The 25592-nt window shown below is 37.3% G+C and overlaps 2 protein-coding genes across 4 annotated transcripts; one reads left to right on the top strand and one right to left on the bottom strand.

The window, feature by feature from the left end:
- The first annotated feature begins 1441 nt into the window (after positions 1-1441).
- Positions 1442-17261, top strand: LOC127850536 (uncharacterized). 3 transcript variants are annotated; one of them, XM_052383652.1, is made up of 2 exons: positions 1442-1600; positions 15109-17261. In XM_052383652.1, the coding sequence occupies exon 2, from the start codon at positions 15485-15487 to the stop codon at positions 17108-17110; it is 1626 nt and encodes a 541-aa protein (XP_052239612.1). In that variant the 5' UTR covers positions 1442-1600; positions 15109-15484; the 3' UTR covers positions 17111-17261. The 3 variants fall into 3 exon arrangements, 2 of the variants coding, with proteins under 2 accessions (XP_052239612.1, XP_052239611.1); XR_008035341.1 differs by lacking the exon at positions 1442-1600 and adding an exon at positions 5071-8986; XM_052383651.1 differs by lacking the exon at positions 1442-1600 and adding an exon at positions 5071-5597 and having other exon boundaries at positions 15617-17261.
- Positions 17262-23066: 5805 nt separating this feature from the next.
- On the bottom strand, positions 23067-25147 carry LOC127851169 (uncharacterized). The gene is made up of 2 exons (XM_052384790.1): positions 23584-25147; positions 23067-23428 (listed from the first exon to the last, which is right to left on the bottom strand). The coding sequence occupies exons 1-2, from the start codon at positions 25145-25147 to the stop codon at positions 23067-23069; spliced, it is 1926 nt and encodes a 641-aa protein (XP_052240750.1).
- Positions 25148-25592: the final 445 nt, after the last annotated feature.

Here is a 25592-nt window from a genome sequence, read left to right on the forward strand (position 1 = left end):
TTGCAAGAACTCTTTTTGAAATCAAGTAAAGGGTAGGTATCCAATAGCGGTGCAACTATGTGTGAATTTTCAGAAAATGTCTCAACATGGCTTTGACCAGTCAAACAAGGCATCGCATTTGTTTTGCTGATCCGTATGTGATCACAACTGGCAGTTGAAAAAACAACAACGAAGAAACATTTATACGCACCATATGATAGTTTATTTGAAACATCTCAACTATTAATAATAATTGGTCATTGCTTTTTCATTCAATTATATTTAGATTTCAACTTCTAACATATTTAAGGCAGTGTATATTACTTGACCTAAATCTACAGCCTACAACCTACAACTGGATTGGAATAGATATTATCAAAAATGCAGCAGAATAAAATGATTCTGGTTTAATACCAACTCCTAAAGAAAATGATGGCTGTGTTGAAATTAATTTGAATACAGAGGTCATTATTCCATGAAGTATTATTTCGACAATAACACACGGCAGAGCTGGGCCGGACGTCTATAATCGGCCCGCTGCCGACATAACGGCCCGAGGGCCTTTGGTCCGAGAGCCATTATGCGGCTAGGGCCGATTATAGACGTCCGGCCCAGCTCTGCCGTGTGTTATTGTTTATATTACATATCATACTATTTTGTTCATTCACATACATTTATTACAGAACCAGCTTTCGTACTTTTATTTTCATTCAATTGATTACGCAATTTATTACGACTTTTCTGTGACGAAGCACATCAGTTTGAGCTCAACTGTCTCGATTTTAGAGACAACTATGGACGTGAAGTGTTTTTATTTAACAGTTTTTTTAAGCATTAAACGAATCCAAAACGTACTTCGGATTGTGTGTCTGTCAGTTATTACAGTATTTCGCTTTTAAATATGTATATTTATTATTTAGGCTCGATTATAGAAACAGTTATAAATACAAAAGTTTGTTAGAGTGTGCGAAAATTTGACTTCGCAATGTGATAAGCAAGTTTACGTATTAAATAACAGTTGAAATAATTAAGAATGACAGTATTATATAATCGTGTTATAAAACTATGAAGAATTGAGACAGTTTGTGTTTAAATCAACAAACTCAACGTGTGTATCAGTATATTTATGACATTTTTATTTTTTTATTCACGCCTACTTATCTTTTTTCTAAAGATAGTTATTGACATGTACCGTTTTCTAGTGGTTATATTTTTTCCTGCTGATATTTGACAGTAGTTATTTACACAGTTCTTGACCAAAATCCCCTGTCTAGAATCAAGAGAGATTAAGTGAAGTACGCAAAGAAGACCTGCACCCGACAAGACATAATATCGCTATAGTAACGGACAGTATTATTTCCAGTACTCAGCTCACAGGCTTCTATGCGCCGAAATCGATACGAGTTCCGTATTTCACGTCATTCTCCCCAAAACGAGGGCTATATGGAATCGCCAAGTTTCCTTAACTGTCATTTATAAGAAACGATTCTCATGTCTGCTGTTGAGTGATGTTCATTTTATTTTGATTTCGTGGTTTTAAGGAAGCAAGTGTGAATATGGAATATTACTGACAACGTAGGATGGTACTCGCGGTATACAGGAATGTCGCGTGATTTACAAGGTATTTTCATAACTGAATATGTTGTTTGCTTTTTATATTCTGCAGAAACCCAAATAATTGTGTATGAACACCCTAAAATTTGCCTTAAGATTCTAAGCGGTTTCCTAAGTAAATGAACGGTCTCCGTATTGCACGATTTTAGCATTTCGAACATGTTGAACTTATAAACATGTAGAGAAAACGTTTTGATGACAGATATATATATAAAGCACATGCACAATTTGATGAAATTCTATATGAAGCATCCATATAGACCGAACTGCGCATTTTGTATGGTCATTCCGCTTCAATGAATGTTCGTGGAATAATGGAATTTGTTTAATTACAGGAAATTTCATTTCACAAACAGTTGAACTATAGATCCGAATGTGATAACACTTTTTATACAATATTTTTTAATATATATGAGCCGTGGTCTGTGAAAATGGGGTTTATTGGATGTGCGTAGTGTCGTCCCAGATTAGCCGGTGAAGTTCACACAGGCTAATCAGGGACTACACTTTCCGCTTAAATGATATTTTTCGTTTCAAGAAAGTCTTTTCTTAGCAAAAATAAAGTTTTTGCGGAAAGTGTTGTTCCAGATTAGCCTGTGCGGACTGCAAAGGCTAATCTGGGACGACACGTTACGCACATGCATTAAACCCGCTTTTCACAGAGCACGGCTCATGTTTATTTTTGTATAGGTTGGGTACACTCATACAGTCAACCTTTCCTCTATAATGTTTGTTCAAGGCTTTATTGCCTTTGAATAATAATTCGTTTCCAGGCAAAATCTTGAATACGATTGATTCCAGTTTGATGAAAAGTTATAAAAGTATGTTGCAACACTTGGGTGGACAAGCGCATATTGTAACATCGATCTGTTCATATGATGTTCTTTGAAGTTACTTCCCTTTCATTTAACATATCACGTTAAACAAATAAAATTGCTATTATCTGTTTGAGATATTTTTAATTGATAATCTGAATTAGATGCATGATTCTCATTGAATGAACATGTGCATTTTTTTATGTGTTCCACTCAAAAAATTGAATTATCTTTCATTTAGAAGTCGAGGCAGAATTCTGATTGGATAATGCGCGCACGTGACCTTTTATCACTACTAGGCACATTAAAATAAATGTCAATGGTCTTTGCTGCAAGGCCAGGAAATACTTTACTCTGTTAAATGTAATGTCAAATTACCTTGAATAGAATGTCATTTTATTTGTTATTACATGTAGTGTCCGTTTATACAAAGTATTCTATGAATGTCGTATATTGGACACTATTGGACCTATAAATTTGAAGAAAATATGTCCATAGGGTGGTGCGGTGGTCGAGTGGTAACACTCTGGTCTACCATTCCAGAGGTCCCCGGTTCAAATCCCGGCCGGGGCACTGGAAATATCAGAAATGCTTCAAGTGTTTCCCACCCAACTAGAGATGTACTGGTATGAAACCCAGGTAATTCTCGCGTGTATCGGTGCTATACACTGAGCACGTAAAAGAACCAAGGTATCTATTCGCAAAGAGCTAGGGTATCGCACCCGGATTCCTTGTATCCCAATACTGTCTCTTCTGCTTGCTGTCTCTTCAGCAAAAACCAAAGGACCCCATTGGAAATAAGTGCTTGCACTTTCATGGGTTATCCTTGACCGCAAGGTCAAAAATAAATACAATAAATACAATACATTTAGGCTGCATAATTATAAGGTGAACATTATCAATTTTTTTTTGAAAGTTATTGCCCTATTTACGTTCTAGGAAATTGTACATGCCGTACATACCAACAATGTAGCTAGTGTTGATGATAATCCAATTATATCCAAAAAATCCAACTAAGTATTTACTATGTTACATATTTTGTATTGATTTGCGTGACGAATCATTCGTTTACCTGTGTGTTCCGAAGGCCATGATCAGACTGCGCGACTGAAGCTTGGTTTGTAGCTACGTTTTCCGCATATGTCATAAAACCCATTTTCGCATGACGTGGTTCAAAGTTTAGAAAGAGGCTTAATATAGTAATTGCACTTCTTATGACAAGCAGGGGTGGGGAGATAATATAACGTAGCTAAACAGGCAAAGCATTTCGGAAGTTTTGAGTGAATTATGACCTAATAGAGCATCAAAGCGATGTTTCACTCCGTTGAAACTTGAAAAATATGTTTTCGGCTTAAAAGCAAACACATAAAACGTCAAAAAGAAATAAGTTTATATTATCGCGTAATAATCCTACGTTATTTGTGAAATTATTGCAAGGCGGTCATTCAAAAAACGAAATATAATGATTATACACAGGCACGTGCGTTGTATTATTATATTCAAAGCCTTCTTTAAAGGACAATTAGCCGAGCACAGGCGACATACACCTAGGTGTGAACAAAAATATATAACCGATGATGCAATAGCGCAAAGTTCATGTGGTGATTTGCAAGCGACCGACGACATCGAAACCTTGATATATAAAAGCACGAATATGGTTTTACATTTCGTCTCGATAATGTTTCACCTGGCATCTCAAAAAAGGGGTTTTACCGTGTGTTTCAGTTAACGTTTTACCATGCGTCAATATACAATGTTTATCGTGTGTATTGATTGCCATGCACCTTAGATAAGGTTTGCAATGAGTCTCGGATAAGGTTTTTCCATGCGTCACGAATTACTTTAAACCATGCGTTACAATAGGTCCGGAATGCTAAGTTTATCAATCTGAGCGTCTTAAGTTCGAGCGCATGACTATACCACGTGAATTTTCTGATTAATTGTCATAAACTATTTCTAGTTACTGGCGAAGACGTTGTTTATTAAGTTCAAAAACACATTCACTGAGTGTTGGAGAACGGCGTAGATCAGAGAAGCTTGCCCAAAAAACGTGTGAACGGGCAGTCTCTGATTACCCATTAGGCAACAGCCTATGGGCCTCGCGACTTTTAGGGGCCTCATGAGACCTTGACGAAATGAAAATGACTTAGTTACTTAGTCTATTCTTATGACTTGACAAGTGGCCTTGACGTGCGTCACAAAAGTTTCACTGCCTATGGGCCTCAACGGTACCCGATCCTGCACTGTGAACGGGTTAACTGACTCCTGTTACATTTATTTGTCCAAACACTGATAAATGCGACACACAAACTATTCATACAAACGCTGTTTACTCTAAGTATTAAGTATCACTTGCTTTATATGTCGTTCTGCAGTGTACAGTACATTCTTGGTTTTATTGGCTAATATATTGTAATTGTTTATTTATTTTTTGCATTTATTAATTAATTTTTATGCAATTAAATCGTTTTAAGTCGATAAGACTTACTACGTTAAAGGAAGGAAAGTCATTTAAACATCACCCTTTTATCGAAAACGCTCGCAGCATTATTCCTTATTCAATTTTTATCAGTTGCATTTAGTCACTGTAAACGCACATTTATTGACAAAACCTTTGTTATCTCGCTTAAGTTTTCAATTAATCTTTCTTATTGGCAGGTTGCACAATACTGCACAGTACTCCAAGCGTGCGAGCGGATGCGAATGGAAATGCTATAACGGGAACTGATAGCATAGCTGTTTTATTGAGGCTTCAAAAGTTGGATCTAAAGCCTACGAGTACGAACAATCAAAATGGCATTTTGGTGCTGTAGAAAGAGGGGACGAATGACAAGTTTGTGGTTAAAACTACTTGCAGCGTCCATAATATTTGTGAGCATATATTTCTTGGCCGGAGTTGGTCTCCGGGGTGAGAGAAAATATGATATTGTCAGAAGTTTTATGTCTTTCGAACGAAGCAGTGAAGATAAAAGGAAATATATCAGTAACTTACTCAAATTGCGTGGACCATGGTTGGATGCGAGTAGAAGTAACACAGCAGGATCTGGATGCGTTCATCCAAATTTACCACTCTGGACTGACCAACTTAAGAACTATTTCAAACCGTGCGTTCCCGTGAAATGTTCTGACGATGTGAACTGGGTTTATACAGATAGTGGACGGTTTTATATTTCTTCGCAAGCCGAAAAGGTTGTAGGGAAAATTGAATGCGAGTTAACGCCGATAGTAAACGATGAAGACAACACTAAATATCTGGAAACAATTAAAGATGTTAAAAACGGATCTGGTCTTGTAACGGATACATTTAAATCCTCGTGTACATCCTCAAGTGGAAAAAGTTACACAAATATTCATGTCGGCATTGCTGGAAGAAGCAAAACGAACGAACAACAGAAGCCCCCAAATGCAAAATACAATGTATTTATGTACGGTTTCGATTCAATGTCGAGGAACATGGTGAAACGATTTTTACCTAAAACCCACGAATTCTTTGTTAACGAGTTGGGAGGTCACATTCTTAATGAATATAACATCGTTGGAGACGGTACCCCTCAAGCGTTAATGCCGATCTTGACCGGAAGAAAGGAGACGGAAATCCCCGAAGTGCGACGAGGGCACACGAATGCTAAGCCGGTTGATGAAATATTGGAATTCGTTTGGAAACGGTTCGAGAAACGAGGATATGTGACACAGTGGGGTGAGGATATGTCCTATATAGGGACATTTACATACAGAATGCTTGGATTTAAAGAACAGCCTGTTCACCATTATATGAGACCATATCAAGTAGAAATTGAAAAGCTTAATAACAAGCGACATTGTCACGGGAACAAGGGAACGCACACAGTTTTTCTTGATTGGTTGATGGAATCGCTGAGAACTAACTTAGGCCTTCCGATATTTTCGTTTGGATTCTTTTCGGATTACACTCATGATGGAAGCGAGTGTGTGGGTCTAATAGACGATGGTAACGTGGCGATGTTTAAATACATGAAATCATTAAATCTCTTCAAGAACACGTTCATAATATTGATGAGTGATCATGGTGCAAGGTTCGGAGCGCTGAGACAAACCGAGCAAGGAAAGCTGGAGGAACGTATGCCTTACTTCGGTATATTTGTTCCACCCGATTTTCGAAAAGACCATCCGAACAAGTACACCAATTTTCTTGAAAGTGTTGATCGCTTGACCACTCCTTTTGATATTTACGAGACACTTTTGGACATTCTTGAAGAGACGAACACGTTTGAGCCAACCGACAGGAAATCATATTCCCTCTTTTCCAAGATCCCCAAACAGCGAAGCTGTTCTGATGCTGGCATCGAACCACACTGGTGTGCTTGCCTTAATTGGCAAAACGTATCCACGTCTGACAGCATCGTGGCTGCACTCGCTGAACATATTGTTGAGTCATTCAACAAGATGCTTGCTAACTTCTCTCATCTCTGCCACAAGCTTATACTTCAACAGGTTATTACGGCAGTTCAGTTGATATCCAATGATCATGTATTGAAATTCAAACAAAGTAAGGACAATGACGGGCGTATTGCTGATTTTTCTGATAATACAAAATCTGAATTACAGTATTTCCAACTGAAATTTGAAACGATGCCTGGTGAAGGACGTTTCGAGGCTACCGTGTCAATTGATGTGAAGACTGGCAAAATATTTGTAGGAAAATATGATATCAGCAGAATAAATAAATATAACGACGCTCCGAAATGCATTGCTGACAAACATCCTGAGCTACGGCCGTATTGTGTTTGCATTTAGTTTTGCATAAATGTAACGTTTTGCAACATATCAAATACCATGTATTGCAAAAAGTAAACGTCGCTATAATCACCTACAATCTATCTGGGCATATTTGAGTGTGCTATCGACTTATCTTTTCATGTGTTAAAGGGTCCTTTTCACAGATTTTGGAAGATATTGAAGTTTGCAATTAAATGCTTTATATTAACAAATGTAAACATTGGATCTAAGAAGCTCCATTAAAAAAACACAAGAATAAGATAAAGAAAGTAAAAGAGTAACCCTCAACTGGATCGAACCACTGACCTCTGGAGTAAAACTCTAACACTTGGACCACTCGGCCATGCTTATACAATGAGTGATGTATTTTATACTTTATAAAAGCAATCCTCGTAGTGTCACAAAACATAACGATTTATAATTTTCAGGTTTTTGAATTGGCAAAAGATGCAGATAATGGATATTTATGAGCATGGTAAATGTTTAGTATTACTGTTTCCTCATAAATATCACAACTACAACGAAAATTTGAGAACCTGAAACACTTTTTTTTTATTTTGTCAATTTATCAAAACGTGAAAAAGCCCCTTTAAATCAGCGTTGATAATGTCTGAAGAGTTTTTTCTGATAACATTTTGCAGATTGAGAGTGTTCGCTTTTTTAACTTATGCAGCGTTTTGGATAAACTAGTGTCTAGCAAAACCATCGTCGATTTAAGCCACACACCTTGCCTCTGACTTTGAAATGAAATACATGTTAATCAATACATATAGATGCAGTTTGAAAGTGTGCAAAATTGTCATTAAAATTATAGCCTAGTTAGCAAGTAATTTATTATTTTTCAAACGGTACCGCTTTTAAAACCGAAGGTAGGATTTCTAGACGTACTCGTCCATTTCGACAAACGCGATTAGTTTTAAAGCGCAAAAAGACGGATTTATACCTTGTAACCACCAGATATATTCTAATTGGCATAGATAACATATGTTTCTTATTTATACTTAAATTTACAATGCCAAATAAGGTGTGTGGCTTTATCTTATAGATGAACATGTTGGTTATTTACACTCAGGCTTGATATTTCTGTTTCAGATAAGGTCATAAATTCGTTTCTTTTTAATATGTTGGTAGTGTTTGCATTGAGAGAATTACGTTAGTGTTAAGATTTGAGTATATATTAATAAATGTATTTTTATAAGACCACTGCAAAAGTTGTCAGCCTAGAAAGGAATTATGATAATGGCAATACTTTTATTTAGTGAAAAGTTAATAAATTGACATGTAATAGACATTTATAGCATAAGCATTATTTTTGCATATATATGTAAATCAACAGTATACATTTGTGTGAATTCGTTTTATTTTTCTATGTACTTACGGGCGTAAGCTGATGCGTCAATGTCTTTTAAATTGTTTATGTTATCTTTTTGCATTAGTTCTTTTAGGTTGTTATGAATTAAATACTATTTTTGTACTCAGAGCCTGATTATGTACAACTGTTATAAGTGGATTTCGTTATCTCATTGACATTTGGTTTGTCTTTTCCCTGTCCTTGGCTTTCCTTCTTGCATAAACTTCAATTCGAACGAAAACTTCTAAAACGCTGATAAGATTTTCATAAAACTTCTTATCAACAAGCAAATTCGTTGAATCGCCAAGTTTCCTTAACTGTCATTTATAAGAAACGATTCTCATGTCTGCTGTTGAGTGATGTTCATTTTATTTTGATTTCGTGGTTTTAAGGAAGCAAGTGTGAATATGGAATATTACTGACAACGTAGGATGGTACTCGCGGTATACAGGAATGTCGCGTGATTTACAAGGTATTTTCATAACTGAATATGTTGTTTGCTTTTTATATTCTGAAGAAACCCAAATAATTGTGTATGAACACCCTAAAATTTGCCTTAAGATTCTAAGCGGTTTCCTAAGTGAATGAACGGTTTCCGTATTGCACGATTTTAGCATTTCGAACATGTTGAACGTATAAACATGTAGAGAAAACGTTTTGATGACAGATATATATATAAAGCACATGCACAATTTGATGAAATTCTATATGAAGCATCCATATAGACCGAACTGCGCATTTTGTATGGTAATTCCGCTTCAATGAATGTTCGTGGAATAATGGAATTTGTTTTAATTACAGGAAATTTCATTTCACAAACAGGTGAACTATAGATCCGAATGTGATAACACTTTTTATACAATATTTTTTAATATATATGAGCCGTGGTCTCTGAAAATGGGGTTTAATGTTTGTGCGTAGTGTCGTCCCAGATTAGCCGGTGAAGTTCACACAGGCTAATCAGGGACTACACTTTCCGCTTAAATGATATTTTTCGTTTCAAGAAAGTCTTTTCTTAGCAAAAATAAAGTTTTTGCGGAAAGTGTCGTCCCAGATTAGCCTGTGCGGACTGCAAAGGCTAATCTGGGACGACACGTTACGCACATGCATTAAGCCCGCTTTTCACAGAGCACGACTCATGTTTATTTTTGTATAGATTGGGTACGCTCATATAGTCAACCTTTCCTCTATAATGTTTGTTCAAAGCTTTATTGCCTTTGAATAATAATTCGTTTCCAGGCAAAATCTTGAATACGATTGATTCCAGTTTGATGAAAAGTTATAAAAGTATGTTGCAACACTTGGGTGGACAAGCGCATATTGTAACATCGATCTGTTCAAATGATGTTCTTTGAAGTTACTTCCCTTTCATTTAACATATCACGTTAAACAAATGAAATTGCTATTATCTGTTTGAGATATTTTTAATTGATGATCTGAATTGGATGCATGATTCTCATGGAATGAACATGTGCATTTTTATGTGTTGCACTCAAAAAATTGAATTATCTTTCATTTTGAAGTCGAGGCAGCATTCTGATTGGATAATGCGCACACGTGACCTTTTTCATATCCCACTACTAGGCACATTAAAATGTCAATGATCGTTGCTGCAAGGACAGGAAATACTTCACTCTGTTAAAAGTAATGTCAAATTACCTTGAATAGGATGTTATTTTATTTGTTATTACATGTAGTGTCCGTTTTCACAAAATATTCTATGAATGTCGTATATTGGACACTATTGGACATACATGTATTGGACATATAAATTTGATGAAAATGTGTTCATGTTAGCTGAATCTTTATGAGGTGAACACTAGCAAATTGTTTTAGGAAGTTATTGTCCTATTTACGTACTAGAAAATTGTACATGCCGTACATGCCAATAATGTAGCTAGTGTTGATGATTATCATATTATATCACAAAATAATTAAATATCAAACTAAGTATTTACAATGTAACATTTTCGTATTGATTTGCGTGACGAATCTTTCGTTTGCCGGTGAGTTCCGAAGGCCATGATCAGACTGCGCGACTGAAGCTTGGTTTGTAGCTACGTTTTCCGCATATGTCATGAAACCCATTTTCGCATGGCGTGGTTAAAAGTTTAAAAAGCAGTCTTAATATATTAATTGCAATTGCTATGACAAGCAGGGGTGGGGAAATACTATTACGTAGCTAAACAGGCAAAGCATTACGGTAGTTTTGAGTGAATTATGACCTAATAGCGCATCAACGCGATGTTTCACTCCGTTGAAAGTTGAAAAAATGTGTTCGGCTTAAAAGCAAACGCATAAAACATCAAAAAGAAATAAGTTCATATTATCGCGTAATAACCCTAAGTTATTTGTGAAATTATTGCAAGGCAGTCATTCAAAAAACGAAATATAATGATTATACCCATGCATGTGCGTTGTATTATTATTTTCAAAGCCTTCTTTAAAGGACAATTAACCGAGCACAGGCGATATACACCTTGGTGTGAACAAAAATATATTTAATCGATGGTGCAACAGCGCAAAGTTAATGTTGAGATTCGCAAGCGACCGATGACTTCGAAACCGTGATATATCAAAGCGCTGAAGGCACTGAAATTGTTCGCTGTTGTCGTCCTGATTAGCTTGTGCGCATTTCACAGGCTAATCACTGTACACTGGCTAATCTTATTTGACATGCATTAAGCCCCGTTTCCCTGAACGCAGCCAATATGTACAGATTTCAATGATAAACACTAGACTGGCCAATGTCGTCTTACAAGCTGGTAAATGCACACTGCAGTAGTAGAGCAGACGCTCCTAAGCATTCGTTGTCTGCAGTGCGTCAGGCAGTGGTAATCGTTCATAGCATAGTGATTTACTGTCATTAGCGTAGCTAAACAAGCTAAGCACATACTGATTTGAAAAAACATGTTCTGTAAATTAAGTCGGCCGCTAACGCGACCAACTAATAAAAGCACGAATATGGTTTTACATTTCGTCTCGATAATGTTTCACCTGGCATTTTAAAAAGGGGTTTACCGTGTGTTTCAGTTAACGTTTTACCATGCGTAATTATACATTGTTTATCGTGTGTCTTGATTACCGTGCGCCTCAGATAAGGTTTGCAATGAGTCTCAGATAAGGTTTGCAATGCGTCTCGGAAAAGGTTTGCAACTCGTCTTAGATAAGGTTTGCACTGAGTGTCAGATAAGGTTTGCAACTCGTCTCAGATAAGGTTTGCAATGAGTCTCGGATAAGGTTTGCAACTCGTCTCAGATAAGGTTTGCACTGAGTGTCAGTGAAGGTTTGCAACTCGTCTCAGATAAGGTGTGCAATGAGTCTCGGATAAGGTTTGCAACTCGTCTCAGATAAGGTTTGCACTGTGTGTCAGATAAGGTTTGCAACTCGTCTCAGATAAGGTTTGCACTGAGTGTCAGATAAGGTTTGCAACTCGTCTCAGATAAGGTTTGCAATGAGTCTCGGATAAGGTTTGCAACTCGTCTCAGAAAAAGTTTGCACTGAGTGTCAGATAAGGTTTGCAACTCGTCTCAGATAATGTTTGCAATGAGTCTCGGATAAGGTTTGCAACTCGTCTCAGATAAGGTGTGCAATGAGTGTCAGATAAGGTTTGCAACTCGTCTCAGATAAGGTTTGCAATGAGTCTCGGATAAGGTTTGCAACTCGTCTCAGATAAGGTTTGCACTGAGTGTCAGTTAAGGTTTGCAACTCGTCTCAGATAAGGTGTGCAATGAGTCTCGGATAAGGTTTGCAACTCGTCTCAGATAAGGTTTGCACTGAGTGTCAGATAAGGTTTGCAACTCGTCTCAGATAAGGTTTGCACTGAGTGTCAGATAAGGTTTGCAACTCGTCTCAGATAAGGTTTGCACTGAGTGTCAGATAAGGTTTGCAACTCGTCTCAGATAAGGTTTGCAATGAGTCTCGGATAAGGTTTGCAACTCGTCTCAGATAAGGTTTGCACTGAGTGTCAGATAAGGTTTGCAACTCGTCTCAGATAAGGTTTACAATGAGTCTCGGATAAGGTTTGCAATGAGTCTCGGATAAGGTTTGCAATGAATATCAGATAAGGTTAGCAATGAGTCTCGGATAAGGTTTGCATTGAGTGTCAGATAAGGTTTGCAACTCGTCTCAGATAAGGTTTGCAATGAGCCCCTGATAAGGTTTGCAATGAGTCTCGGATAAGGTCTGCAATGAGTGTCAGATAAGGTGTGCAATGAGTCTCGGAAAAGGTTTGCACTGAGTGTCAGATAAGGTTTGCAATGAGTATCAGATAAGGTTTGCACTGAGTGTCAGATAAAGTTAGCAATGAGTGTCAGATACGGTTTGCAATGAGTCTCGGATAAAGTTTGCAATGAGTCTCGGATAAGGTTTGCAATGAGTGTCAGATACGGTTTGCAATGAGTATCTGATAAGGTTTGCAATGAGTCTCGGATAAGGTTTGCAATGAGTCTCGAATAAGGTTTGCACTGAGTGTCAGATAAGGTTTGCAACTCGTCTCAGATAAGGTTTGCAATGAGTCTCGGATAAGGTTTGCAACTCGTCTCAGATAAGGTTTGTACTGATTGTCAGATAAGGTTTTGCAACTCGTTTCAGATAAGGTGTACAATGAGTCTCGGATAAGGTTTGCAACTCGTCTCAGATAAGGTTTGCACTGAGTGTCAGATAAGGTTTGCAATGAGTATCTGATAAGGTTTGCATTGAGTCTCGAATTAGGTTTGCAATGAGTCTCGGAAAAGGTTTGCAACTCGTCTCAGATAAGGTTTGCACTGAGTGTGAGTTAAGGTTTGCAACTCGTCTCAGATAAGGTGTGCAATGAGTTTCGGATAAGATTTGCAACTCGTCTCAGATAAGGTTTGCACTGAGTGTCAGGTAAGGTTTGCAACTCGTCCCAGATAAGGTTTGTACTGAGTATTAGATAAGGTTTGCAACTCGTCTCAGATAAGGTTTGCAATGAGTCTCGGATAAGGTTTGCAACTCGTCTCAGATAAGGTTTGCACTGAGTGTCAGATAAGGTTTGCAACTCGTCTCAGATAAGGTTTGCAATGAGTCTCGGATAAGGTTTGCAACTCGTCTCAGATAAGGTTTGCACTGAGTGTTAGATAAGGTTTGCAACTCGTCTCAGATAAGGTTTGCAATGAGTCTCGGATAAGGTTTGCAACTCGGCTCAGATAAGGTTTGCACTGAGTGTCAGATAAGGTTTGCAACTCGTCTCAGATAAGGTTTACACTGAGTCTCGGATAAGGTTTGCAATGAGTCTCGGATAAGGTTTGCAATGAATGTCAGATAAGGTTAGCAATGAGTCTCGGATAAGGTTTGCACTGAGTGTCAGATAAGGTTTGCAACTCGTCTCAGATAAGGTTTGCAATGAGTCTCTGATAAGGTTTGCAATGAGTCTCGGTAAGGTCTGCAATGAGTGTCAGATAAGGTGTGCAATGAGTCTCGGATAAGGTTTGCACTGAGTGGCAGATAAGGTTTGCAATGAGTGTCAGATAAGGTTTGCACTGAGTGTCAGATAAAGTTTGCAATGAGTGTCAGATACGGTTTGCAATGAGTCTCGGATAAGGTTTGCAATGAGTCTCGGATAAGGTTTGCAATGAGTGTCAGATAAGGTTTGCAATGAGTGTCAGATACGGTTTGCAATGAGTATCTGATAAGGTTTGCATTGAGTCTCGGATAAGGTCTGCAATGAGTTTCGGATAAGGTTTGCAATGAGTCTCGGATAAGGTTTGCAATGAGTCTCGGATAAGGTTTGTAATGAGTCTCGGATAACGTTAAACCATGCGTTTCAATAGGTCCGGAAAGCTAATTTGGTCGAGCTATTAACTGTAAATCAGAGTGCATTGAGTTCGAGCGCATAACTATACCACTTGACTTCTGGTTAATTGTCATTAATTATTTCTAGTAACTGGCATAGACGTTGTTAATTTACTTAAAAAACACGTTTACTGAATGTTGGACATTGGCGAAGATCAGAAAAGCTTGCCCAGAAAAGTGTGAACGGGCAGTCTCGGATTACCCATAAGGCAGAGAAGGCAACTGCCTATGGGCCTCGCGACTTTTAGGGGCCCCATGAGACCATGACGAAATAAAAGTTTGTACTTAGTTACTTAGTCTATTCTTATGACTTGGCAAATGGCCTTAACGTGGGTCACCAAACTTTCACTGCCTACGGGCCTCCATGGTGCCTGATCCTGCACTGTGAACGGGTTAACTGACTCCCGTAACATTTATTTGAAAACTAATAAATGCGACAGACAATATATGCATATAAACGCTCTATACTTATGTATCACTTGCTTTGCATGTCGTTCTGCAGTGTACATTACATACTTGGTTTTATTGGCTAATCTATTGTGGATTATTTTTTGCATTTATGAATTCATTTTCATGCAATAAAATCGTTTAAAGTCGATCAGACTTATTAGGTTTAATTAAGGAAAATTATTTAAACAAATCCCAAATCACGAACACGCCGGAGCAGCATTATTTCTTTTTCAATTTTTATCAGTTGCATTTAGTCACTGTTAACGCACTTTTATTGACAAAACCGTTGTTGTCTCGCTAACATTTTCAATTCATCATTCTTATTGGCAGGTTGTACAATGCCGCACTGGGCTTCAAGTGTGCGAGCGTATGCGGATGGAAATGCGATAAAGGGAACTAATAGCTGTTTTATCGAGGCTTCAAAAGTTGGATCTAAAGCCTAACAGGTACGAACAATCGAAATGGCATTTTGGTGCTGTAGAATGAGAGGACGAATGACACGTTTTTGGTTAAAACTATTTGCAGCGTTCATAATATTTGTGAGCATATATTTCTTGGTAGGAGTTGGTGAGAGAAAATATGATGTTGTCAGAAGTTTTATGTCTTTCGAACGAAGCAGTGAAGATAAAGGGAAATATATCAGTAACTTACTAAAATTGCGTGGACGATTGTTCAATGCGAGTAGAAGTAACACCACAGGATCTGGATGCGTTTACCACTCTGGACTGACCAACTTAAGAACTTTTTCAAACCGTGCGTTCCCGTGAAATGTTCTGACGATGTGAACTGGGTATATACAGATAGTGGACGGTTTTATATTTCTTCGAAAGCCGAAAAGGTTGTAGGGAAAATTGAATGTGAGTTAACGCCGATAGTAAACGATGAAGACAATACTACATATCTGGAAATAATAAAAGATGTTAAAAACGGATCTGGTATTGTAACGGATACATTTAAAGCCTCGTGTAAATCTTTAAGTGGAAAAAGGTACACAAATATTCATGTCGGCATCGCTAGAAGAACCAAAGCGCACGAACCACAGAAGCCCCCAAATGCAAAATATAATGTATTTATGTACGGTTTCGATTCAATGTCGAGAAACATGGTGAAACGATTTTTACCTAAAACCCACGAGTTCTTTGTTAACGAGTTAGGAGGTCACATTCTTAATGAGTACAACATCGTTGGAGACGGCACACCTCAAGCGTTAATGCCAATCTTGACCGGAAGAAAGGAAACAGAAATCCCCGAAGTGCGACGAGTGCACACGAATGCTAAGCCCGTTGATGAAATATTGGAGTTCGTTTGGAAACGGTTCGAGAAACGAGGATATGTGACACAGTGGGGCGAGGATATGTCCTATATAGGGACATTTACATACAGAATGCTTGGATTTAAAGAACAGCCTGTTCACCATTATATGAGACCATATCAAGTAGAAATTGAAAAGCTTAATTACAAGCGACATTGTCACGGGAACAAGGGAACTCACACAGTTTTTCTTGATTGGTTGATGGAATCGCTGAGAACTAACTTAGGCCTTCCGATATTTTCGTTTGGATTCTTTTCGGACTACACTTATGACGGAAGCGAGTGTGTGGGTCTAATAGACGATGGAAACGTGGCGATGTTTAAATACATGAAATCATTAAATCTCTTCAAGAACACGTTCTTAATATTGATGAGTGATCATGGTGCAAGGTTCGGAGCGCTAAGACAAACCGAGCAAGGAAAGCTGGAGGAACGTATGCCTTACTTCGGTATATTTGTTCCACCCGATTTTCGAAAAGACCATCCGAACAAGTACACAAATTTTCTTGAAAATGTTGATCGCCTGACCACTCCTTTTGATATTTACGAGACACTTTTGGACATTCTTGAAGAGACGAACACGTTTGAGCCAACGGATAGGAAATCCTATTCCCTGTTTTCCAAGATCCCCAATGAGCGAAGCTGTTCTGATGCTGGCATCGAACCACACTGGTGTGCTTGCCTTAATTGGCAAAACGTATCCACGTCTGACAGCAACGTGGATGCACTCGCCAAACATGTTGTTGACTCATTCAACAAGATGCTTGCTAACTTCTCGCATCTCTGTCATAAGCTTAAACTTCAACAGGTTATTACGGCGGTTCAGTTGATATCTAATGATCATGTATTGAAATTCAAACAAAGTAAGGACAACGACGGGCGTATTGCTGATTTTTCTGATAACACAAAATCTGAATTACAGTATTTCCAACTGAAATTTGAAACGATACCTGGTGAAGGACGTTTCGAGGCTACAGTGTCAATTGATGTGAAGACTGGCAAAATATTTGTAGCAGAATAAATAAATATAACGACACTCCGAAATGCATTGCTGACAAACATCCTGAGCTACGGCCGTATTGTGTTTGCATTTAGTTTTGTATAAATGTAATGTTGTAACATATCAAATACCATGTATGGCAAACAGTAAACATCGCTTTAATCACCTACAATTTATCTGTGCATATTTGACTGTGTCATCGACTTATCTTTTCATGTGTTAAATCAGTGTTGATAATGTCTGAATAGGTTTTTTTCTGATAACATTTTGCAGATTGAGAGTTTTCGATTTTTTATCTAATGCAGCGTTTTGGATAAATTCTAGCAAAATCATCGTGGATTAACTTATAGATGAACATGTTGGTTATTTACACTCAGGCTTGATATTTCTGTTTCAGATAATGTCATAAAAGTTCTTCTCTTTTTTATATGTTGATAGTGTTTGCATTGAGAGAAATACGTTAGTGATAAGATTTGAATATATATTCATAAATGTATTTTTATAAGACCACTGCAAAAGGAGTCAGCTTAGAAAGGAATAATGATGCTGAAAATACTTTTATTTAGTGAAATGTTAATAAATTGACATGTAATAGACATAGTCATTATTTTTGCATACATATGTAAATCAACAAAATACATTTGTGTGAATTCGTTATATTTTTCTGTGAGCTTACGGGCGTAAGATGGTGCGTTAATGTCTTTAACATTGTTTATTTAGTGTTTTTGCATTAGTTCTTTTAGGTTTTTATGATTAACATACTTGTTTTTTACTCAGAGCCTGATTATGTAAAACTGTTGTAAATGGGTTTCGTGATCTCATTGACATTTGGTTTGCCTTTTCCCGTCCTTGGCTTTCTTTATTTCATAAACTTTAATTCGAACGATATCTTCTAAAACGCTGATTAGATTTTCGTTAAACTTTATATCAATAACCTTGGGACGCCCTCTTTCCGAGCTGTATAAATTGTTCCGATAAGCTTAAAACGCGAGTTAATGGAGCTTACGACAGATTTTTTAAATGTAAACTTTAAAAATCGTATTCTTCAAAACTGTAAGAGGCAATGGTTAATACTTACTATGTAACATTGGATAATAAAACTTTACTAGCTTGCATTAAATAACGCTCAAATGTGCAAAACTGGCCACTTTCATGATCACATGCTGAAATAGGTTTCTTTAGTTTTGTTCAAATGTAACGTTGAAACATAAACGCTCTTATAATCAAAAAAATCCTTGCATAACACAGATAATCGAATAGTTCCTTAAAAGTGACAAAACAGTGACGTACAAGGCTGGTTACTGCGAGATTATACGAATTTGTATATGTGTTAAATTGTAATATATTGATAAAATTGATGAGTGATCATGGTGCAAGGTTGAAATAGCACAATATGGGCAAGACAAATTATACATTGAAGACATTTTCATAAAATGTAGCAAAGACAAATTAGCGCACCAAGCCGATTGTGACGAAGATATTTCGTACATATTTTCCTACAACAACCGAAGCATTCGTCTTTTTAGTTAGTGTTCGTGTGTCGTATGAATATATATCGTTGCAGGAATTTAAAATGAACCGTTAAACTAAATTTAGATTCATATCGTACATGCATGATTTACATGCTGGCGAATTCGACTGTACAGACATTTTCGATTTCAGAATTGCGTATCTGGCTTATTTCGCATTTTTCGACACATATTCTTCTTAACTTTTATTTTAATTTATATTGAAATATGTGTTTAATAAGCTTTTTTACACATTTTTTTATAAATTAATAAATATTTGACAAAATTGTATAATCTCGCTTTAAAGTTATTGCATGTATGTGCAGTGTAAGAACACGCTGCTGCTGACTGACAGGCACGCGGACGAACACATTGTATATGTATGACACCGTGAAAGGTACGTCGAAGTCAATTACTGAGGACAACATAGAGGGACAACGGGTCCTTCGTTGGGTCTGGTGACACGGTGTTGTCGTGCAGAAGGAAGATAAACTCCATCGCGAACCTGGCTTCTGACGGTGGTTTACTTTGTAATACCCAGTGGACTTGAATAACCCGTTCACACTATGTATGAGTAAGATGGTCGCTGGCGGAGGTTGACAAATAGCTTTCAAGCCAACAAGAAACGTTATATATGCTATTACCGATAAGAGAGGTTATGAGCTGGAGATGCTGGATCATTCAAAGAATAGCAATCGTAATTTACATGCATGAGTTGTATGAAACATGACAGCTTAAATGACTTAAATGGCTTAATAAATAAATAGATAAGTATTTACCGTGTTCGTTGTGTACTTTAATATCACTACTACCTTATTATTCGGTTTGTGTATATTTTGTTTACATTACACGATCGAATAGACGATAAATTTACTTAACTGGTTGTTCAATCTGTATTTTAGTTTTGCTTTAATGAATAAAGTCATTATTTCAATTAAATCAATGTTATTAAATTGGAAGACTGGTATAAAACGTCATTTTAATTCTTTATCGTTTCTTAGTATACATCATAAATCGAGATATAGATTCGATTTCTCATTCAAATCAACATACATTCGCTCAGATTTTGTTTAACAGATATATCGTGTAATGGAACTGTACGATGAGTAATAACACAATCATTTTCATTTACCTAGTTAAATGAGTTTGTTTATTTTGTATAAAAGTATCGATTTCTGCCAAGTTGTTTAAAGTATTTGTGGTTTATGGTTTTATGATACCATACGGTATGTTATGAATTGTAATAAATAATTTGGTATTAATAAATTATCTTATCAAACAGCATATACTTGATTGTCTGGAATCGATATATTGAATAGATTTACATTTAATCATTAACGCATTTCTCCTTTAAATACATCTTTATTACTGAAACCACTAGCGTTTTATATCCATAAAACACAATAACTTTTTGAAGCAAATGTTTGTTAATTATTGTAAAATGAGGCTTGAGTGCAATGAGCGAGTTGCTTATGCTAAACGCATTAACATCCCAAATGAATGGTATTGTGGACATATTAAGACAATACTTTTTTATTTCAAATGTGTTACTTTTTTCCGTGAAATCTGTGTTATAAAAATACATTGTCGTCACATATCAAGGATTTGCCAAGCATGGTAGCCATTCGAGTTTGACACGAAAATTAAAAAAAAAAACGAAACAACTTATTTTAATATAATCTTAATTAATTCGGAATAATTGAACCATTTCAATAATTATATAAGCGCGTTGGTAATAGTGTCTTACTTTACGTAAATTAAGTCAGCCGGTGGAAGCTGTGTAAATTACTCCATTCAAATTATTTATTTCAATCCAGATTTCTTACCATACAATTTGAGTAATAATAACAATCTTTAAAATTTATTGTTTTAAATCGTAATATTTTAGGTCTTTATGCAAGTTGGATTCATTGTTATCAAACTATCCCGCTTAATGGAGTTTTAAACGCGGACGTTCAACATATGCTTCATTCCATATAACCTAAAATATCTTCAGATTTTTAGCGTTGTATAGGCATTGATAAATTCAAGATAAAATCCTGTTGCAACAAATGGGAAGCATATTGGTTGAATTGTTCTTAAACAGGAATCATAGCAATATTTTTTTTTCCTTTTTGCAACATTTTATTTTTATTTTTACATTACATGAAGGTATTTTGCTCAATAAATCAAACAGAAGATATGCATAACAAAATGACTATAAACAACAAACTTTTCATTCTTCAATCAATATATTCTCCTTTATATCACTTTGTTAACCAATAAGCGGATATTAATAGAGAAATAATAGTTTAAAATTCCAAACAAGCGTTCAACATGTTAATATTGTGACCACGTAATATTTAGAAAGCCAATTTGATATATTCTAGCGAAAAGTGTTAAAATCGCATTCGAAAAAGCTGCAAACTATACAAGTAAACATTAAGTCTGACTGTGTTTGAATCGGTTCAAATGATGATTTAGGTTTGTTTAAGCATTTATTTTTCAATTATGTAATGAATTTTCTTTATAAACATAATCGAACAAATGTTATTTTTGTAAATACATTTAATTTATTTCTTTGACAGTCAATTACATTTGTATCAAACAATAAAGAAAACATATTTTTTATTTTGATGTTATTTATAAATCAGTAAACAGTTAATTTGACATGAGTATTGATTATAGTATTGTATCTAGAATCTTTATCTTTTATACAAAATAATCGAGGTATCTGAAACATACAAATGTAGTATGAAAAAAAGTGAAAAAAGAATGAGATTATAATGAGCAATACACTATACAAATGGTCATATAGCCATATTCTTGTAGAAGACAATATTGGTCAACTGTATTTGAAATATTGTATGAATGTAGGTTTGTGTGTGTGTGTGTGTGTGTGTTTTATTCGCATATTTTAAGCGCACATCAAAATTATAAACTCCCCTCGAAGTTGGAAATGGTTCTTCATACAAAAAATCTAGCAATTCCACGTATTTATGTATGTGAAACAACGCCTAACAACCCTTAGCTTTGATATCTCGTTTCACTTGTTATATGTATTTTATAGATATCATAATTAAACATTGAATACTGAATTTGTGTTGACTTGCAAACATGTAATAGCACCGTACTGTCGAGTGTGGCGTTAGGATCCCTTGATTAAACTTATGCCACAAAGTTCGCATGACGTGAATTATTATAATGATACATAACTGTAAGGATACATGTTTATATTTACAAACGCCGTTTCTTCTGTTCTTAATGTTTATAGTGTGTGTATGAACGACATAAATGTTTTGTTTCGTCTCCGAAAATATCTACCATCACAAACAACGAAACGTCAATCGCATACAACGGTTAAGCGGTCAACAGTAGAAACACACATGCCTTTCCAAAGACAGAAATTAATCTTTGATTTAACTGTGTAAATGCAAATATTGGTTGTCTGAGTTATTTTACAAAGTAAGTTGTGATAATTATAAAAGAATATTGCTTATTGTGGGAATGAACAATTTATTTACCAATATACCTATTCTTCAGCAGGTCAGATTTTTATAGAAGAGTTGGTGAAATAATTCTAAGATTCACCATGTAATATTGTTTATATAAAACTCTTAATCACATTTAAGTGGGTATAATACACGTTTGTTTTAATTTTTATAAGCAATAAAATAATGATAATTACATTTTAAAGGGCGTTTAGCAAATGAAAACATAATTCACCATATTTTCAAGGCAGATGTTATTTATATGTTATACTTGTAGGCTTTTAGAGGATTTAGGCTCTAACAAAAATCATATAAGGGATATTTACATTATAACGTTGTTAATTGATTCTGTTGATTAGATAACATACATAGTTATACAAAGTACAAAATGAAAACATGTACTTTAAAAATACATAATGAAATAAATATACATGTTCATTTTTAGGGTAGGTGTACCTTCGTTCTCCAAAACGATTGTGAACGGATTTAGTTTTAGTTCTTGAACTTAGCGCATCATTATAAATTAGGTACATACGTGTTAATCAAAACTAAATGTAAATATGTTATGTTAATTTATTCAGTTATCAGATATCATAGATCCTATATCCTGCAATTTTTGCATACTCAACTTTCTAAAAAATATTTTAAAATAACAAATACTTATTTATAGACAAAGTATGCAATTAGTCATTTGTGTTTTCTAGAATAACCATTGAACTATTGATAAAAATATCATATAAAAATAAATTATGTTTTAGGTAATTTTAATATGTGCTAAGTACAATATTTGACCGGACACTTTTCTGAAGTATTGAGCTGCAAACATTTCTCTGATTATATAACCCATTATTTATTGGTATTTTATGATCATTAGTTTAAATACAGTCTTAAGACTGCTCCTCAACCAACATCATCAGCATGGTTTCCGCCGTCTTAGAATGTTTCAGCCCTTTACTTCCATGAACATTCTGATAGCGGTGGGCCCACAGTGGTGATCAGTCACTGTGTGCTGGTTGATTGCCTCCAGCTCTTCTCCTCTCGCCTCAGCCACAGCCAGCTTGATGACCGTTCGGCTGCTTGGCTCAGTCTCTGGATAGCCACTCGTCTCTCCCTGCCAGTTGTTCCTAATGCTGTCATCAGCCTGTGCACGGACTGGGAACAGAATCCTCTAACGCCAACTTCCACGGGAAATAGCCAAGTTCGCCAGCCTTGTTGCTTGCACAGATCCGTCAGTTCTGTGTACTTGGCCTTCTTCCGCTCGTAGGCCTCTTCACATCTTGCCTCCCATGGAACTGTCAGCTCTAAGGTGACGAGTTCTTTCCTGTCTCTGACCACAGTACAATATCTGGTCGAAGGGTCGTCTGAACCACGTTTGGGAAAACAAGTCTTCTATCAAGGTCAACTTCCATCTTCCATTCTCTAGAGCAATCAAGAATTGATGCTTTTGTTGGTTTCTGTGTCTTCACGGTCACACCCGATTTGACAAAAGCGATGTGCCCATGGCGGGGGAGATTACCATGTTCCTTCTTCCTTTCATTCTCTAGCCAGTCAGCCAACTCTCTGAGGACCAAGTCGTGCCTCCATCTATATCTTCCCTGTGTCAGTGCTGTACTACAAGATGACAGAACATGCTCTAGGGTGCCTACTCTGTCACACAGGCTGCATTTTGGCTCTGCTGTGAGTCCCCATCGGCACAAGTTCGCTGGGGATGGTAGTAGGTCATAGACAGACTTGAGGAGAAAGGAAAACCGAAAAGGCTCATACTTCCAGATGTCTCCCCAGGTCAACTTCCTGTCTGCGGTGTTCCACGTGGTCCATGCTCCATGCGCTCCCATCTCCACAGCCCTTGCTTGTCTGGCATTTTCTTCCGCCCTCCTGACCTCAGACTGAATCATCGCTTGCCTCTCTTTCTGGTCTGATCGGCTCCACAGTACCACCTTTCTCGCACCAATTCCTTCACGTCCAACTGCAGTCACTCCGACAATGTCTTTGTGCCTGAGCGCGTTCTCTGCCTGGCTCACAGACTCTGTCGCTGACCATTTCCTGCTCGTTCGGGTTTGGATCCCTGCCTCACGGATGAACTCGTCCGGAGAGTCCCTCAAGGTCAACACAAGTCTTGCTTTTGCTGTCTTGAACTCTTCTACCAGTGAAGATAGCGGGAGCTGTAACTTGTTGCTCTTCCCATAAAGTCCAATACTGGTAAAGCTGGGTGGAACTCCTAGCCATTTCCTGAGGTGTCGACTAGTGATTCTCTTCAGGGCTTCCACTGTTGTGCTGGGTACCTCGTAAAGCATCAACGGCCAGATTAGTCTTTGGGGCAGTGCATGCTGGTAAAGCCAGGCTTTGAACTTGCCGGGTAGTCCGCAGCGGTCTATCTTCCTGAGACCCTCCTCTACCTGTTGCTTTAAGTTCTTGACATTGTCGCGATCTTGTAGGCTTGCATCAAACCACTTGCCCAGGCATTTTATTGGACTCGTCACTTTGGAAGGAATCTCTTCGTTCTGTACGTAGAGTTTGAACCTCTCTGTTGTCTGTCCTTTCTTTATGGCAAGAGATCTGGATTTTGCTGCTTTGAACTTCATTCTTCCCCATGAAGCGACATCCGTCAGGGCTGTCAACATCCATCTAGCTTGGACGTGTGTCGTTGTCGTCAATGTGAGGTCATCCATGAAGCCTCTGCTAGATGGGAGATAGATTCCTGACTCTGTCTTTGGTCCACGTGTCTCACGTTGGGCAGCATTTATCAGCAGGTTCATCCCCATGATGAAGAGCACCACGGAAACCGTGCAGCCGGTAACGATTCCCTTCTCCAACTTCTGCCATCTGGTTAGCTGGTCACCAACAGTAAACCGGAGCTTGATTCCATCCAGGTAACTGTTGATGATTTTCTGAATGTGGCCGTCCACATGGTAGTGTCGTAGGGCTATATAGATGAGCTGGTGTGGAATGGACCCGTATGCGTTGACCAAGTCGAGCCAAACTACAGTGAGATCCTTCCTCCCTTTCTTTGCCTCACTTATTAGCTGTGTGATAGCACTGGTGTGCTCTATGCAGCCGGAGAAACCGGGAACTCCTCCCATCTGGACCGAGGTGTTGATGTATGCGTTGCCTGTCAGGAAAGATGTGAGTCTTCTTGCAAGGATGGCAAAGAATATTTAGACCCTCGACGTTGAGCAACGAGATCGTTTGGAACTGGTTGACCGTCTTGGAATTTCGTTTCTTCGGTGTAAATATCCCCTCGGCCTCCTTTCAGGCCTCTAGTACATCCCCCTTCCTCCAGACTACTTTGAGGAGCCTCCATAAACGCTTGAGAAGTAGTTGGCACATCTTGTACACTTTGTACGGGATGGCATTTGGTCCTGGTGCCGAAGCAGCTCTGGCCTTTTTCACAGCTTCTTTCACCTCGCCAAGCGTAGGTTCCGTCGCATTCAGCTGTTTTTCGGGTTCCTCCGCTGGATCTATTCTGTCACAGTCCCCTAGCACGTCCTCTCGATTGGGGTCAGAATGGGTCACATGAAGGAAGTT

Source organism: Dreissena polymorpha, chromosome 11 (assembly GCF_020536995.1).
Source record: "Dreissena polymorpha isolate Duluth1 chromosome 11, UMN_Dpol_1.0, whole genome shotgun sequence".
Taxonomy (NCBI): Eukaryota; Metazoa; Mollusca; class Bivalvia; order Myida; family Dreissenidae; genus Dreissena; species Dreissena polymorpha.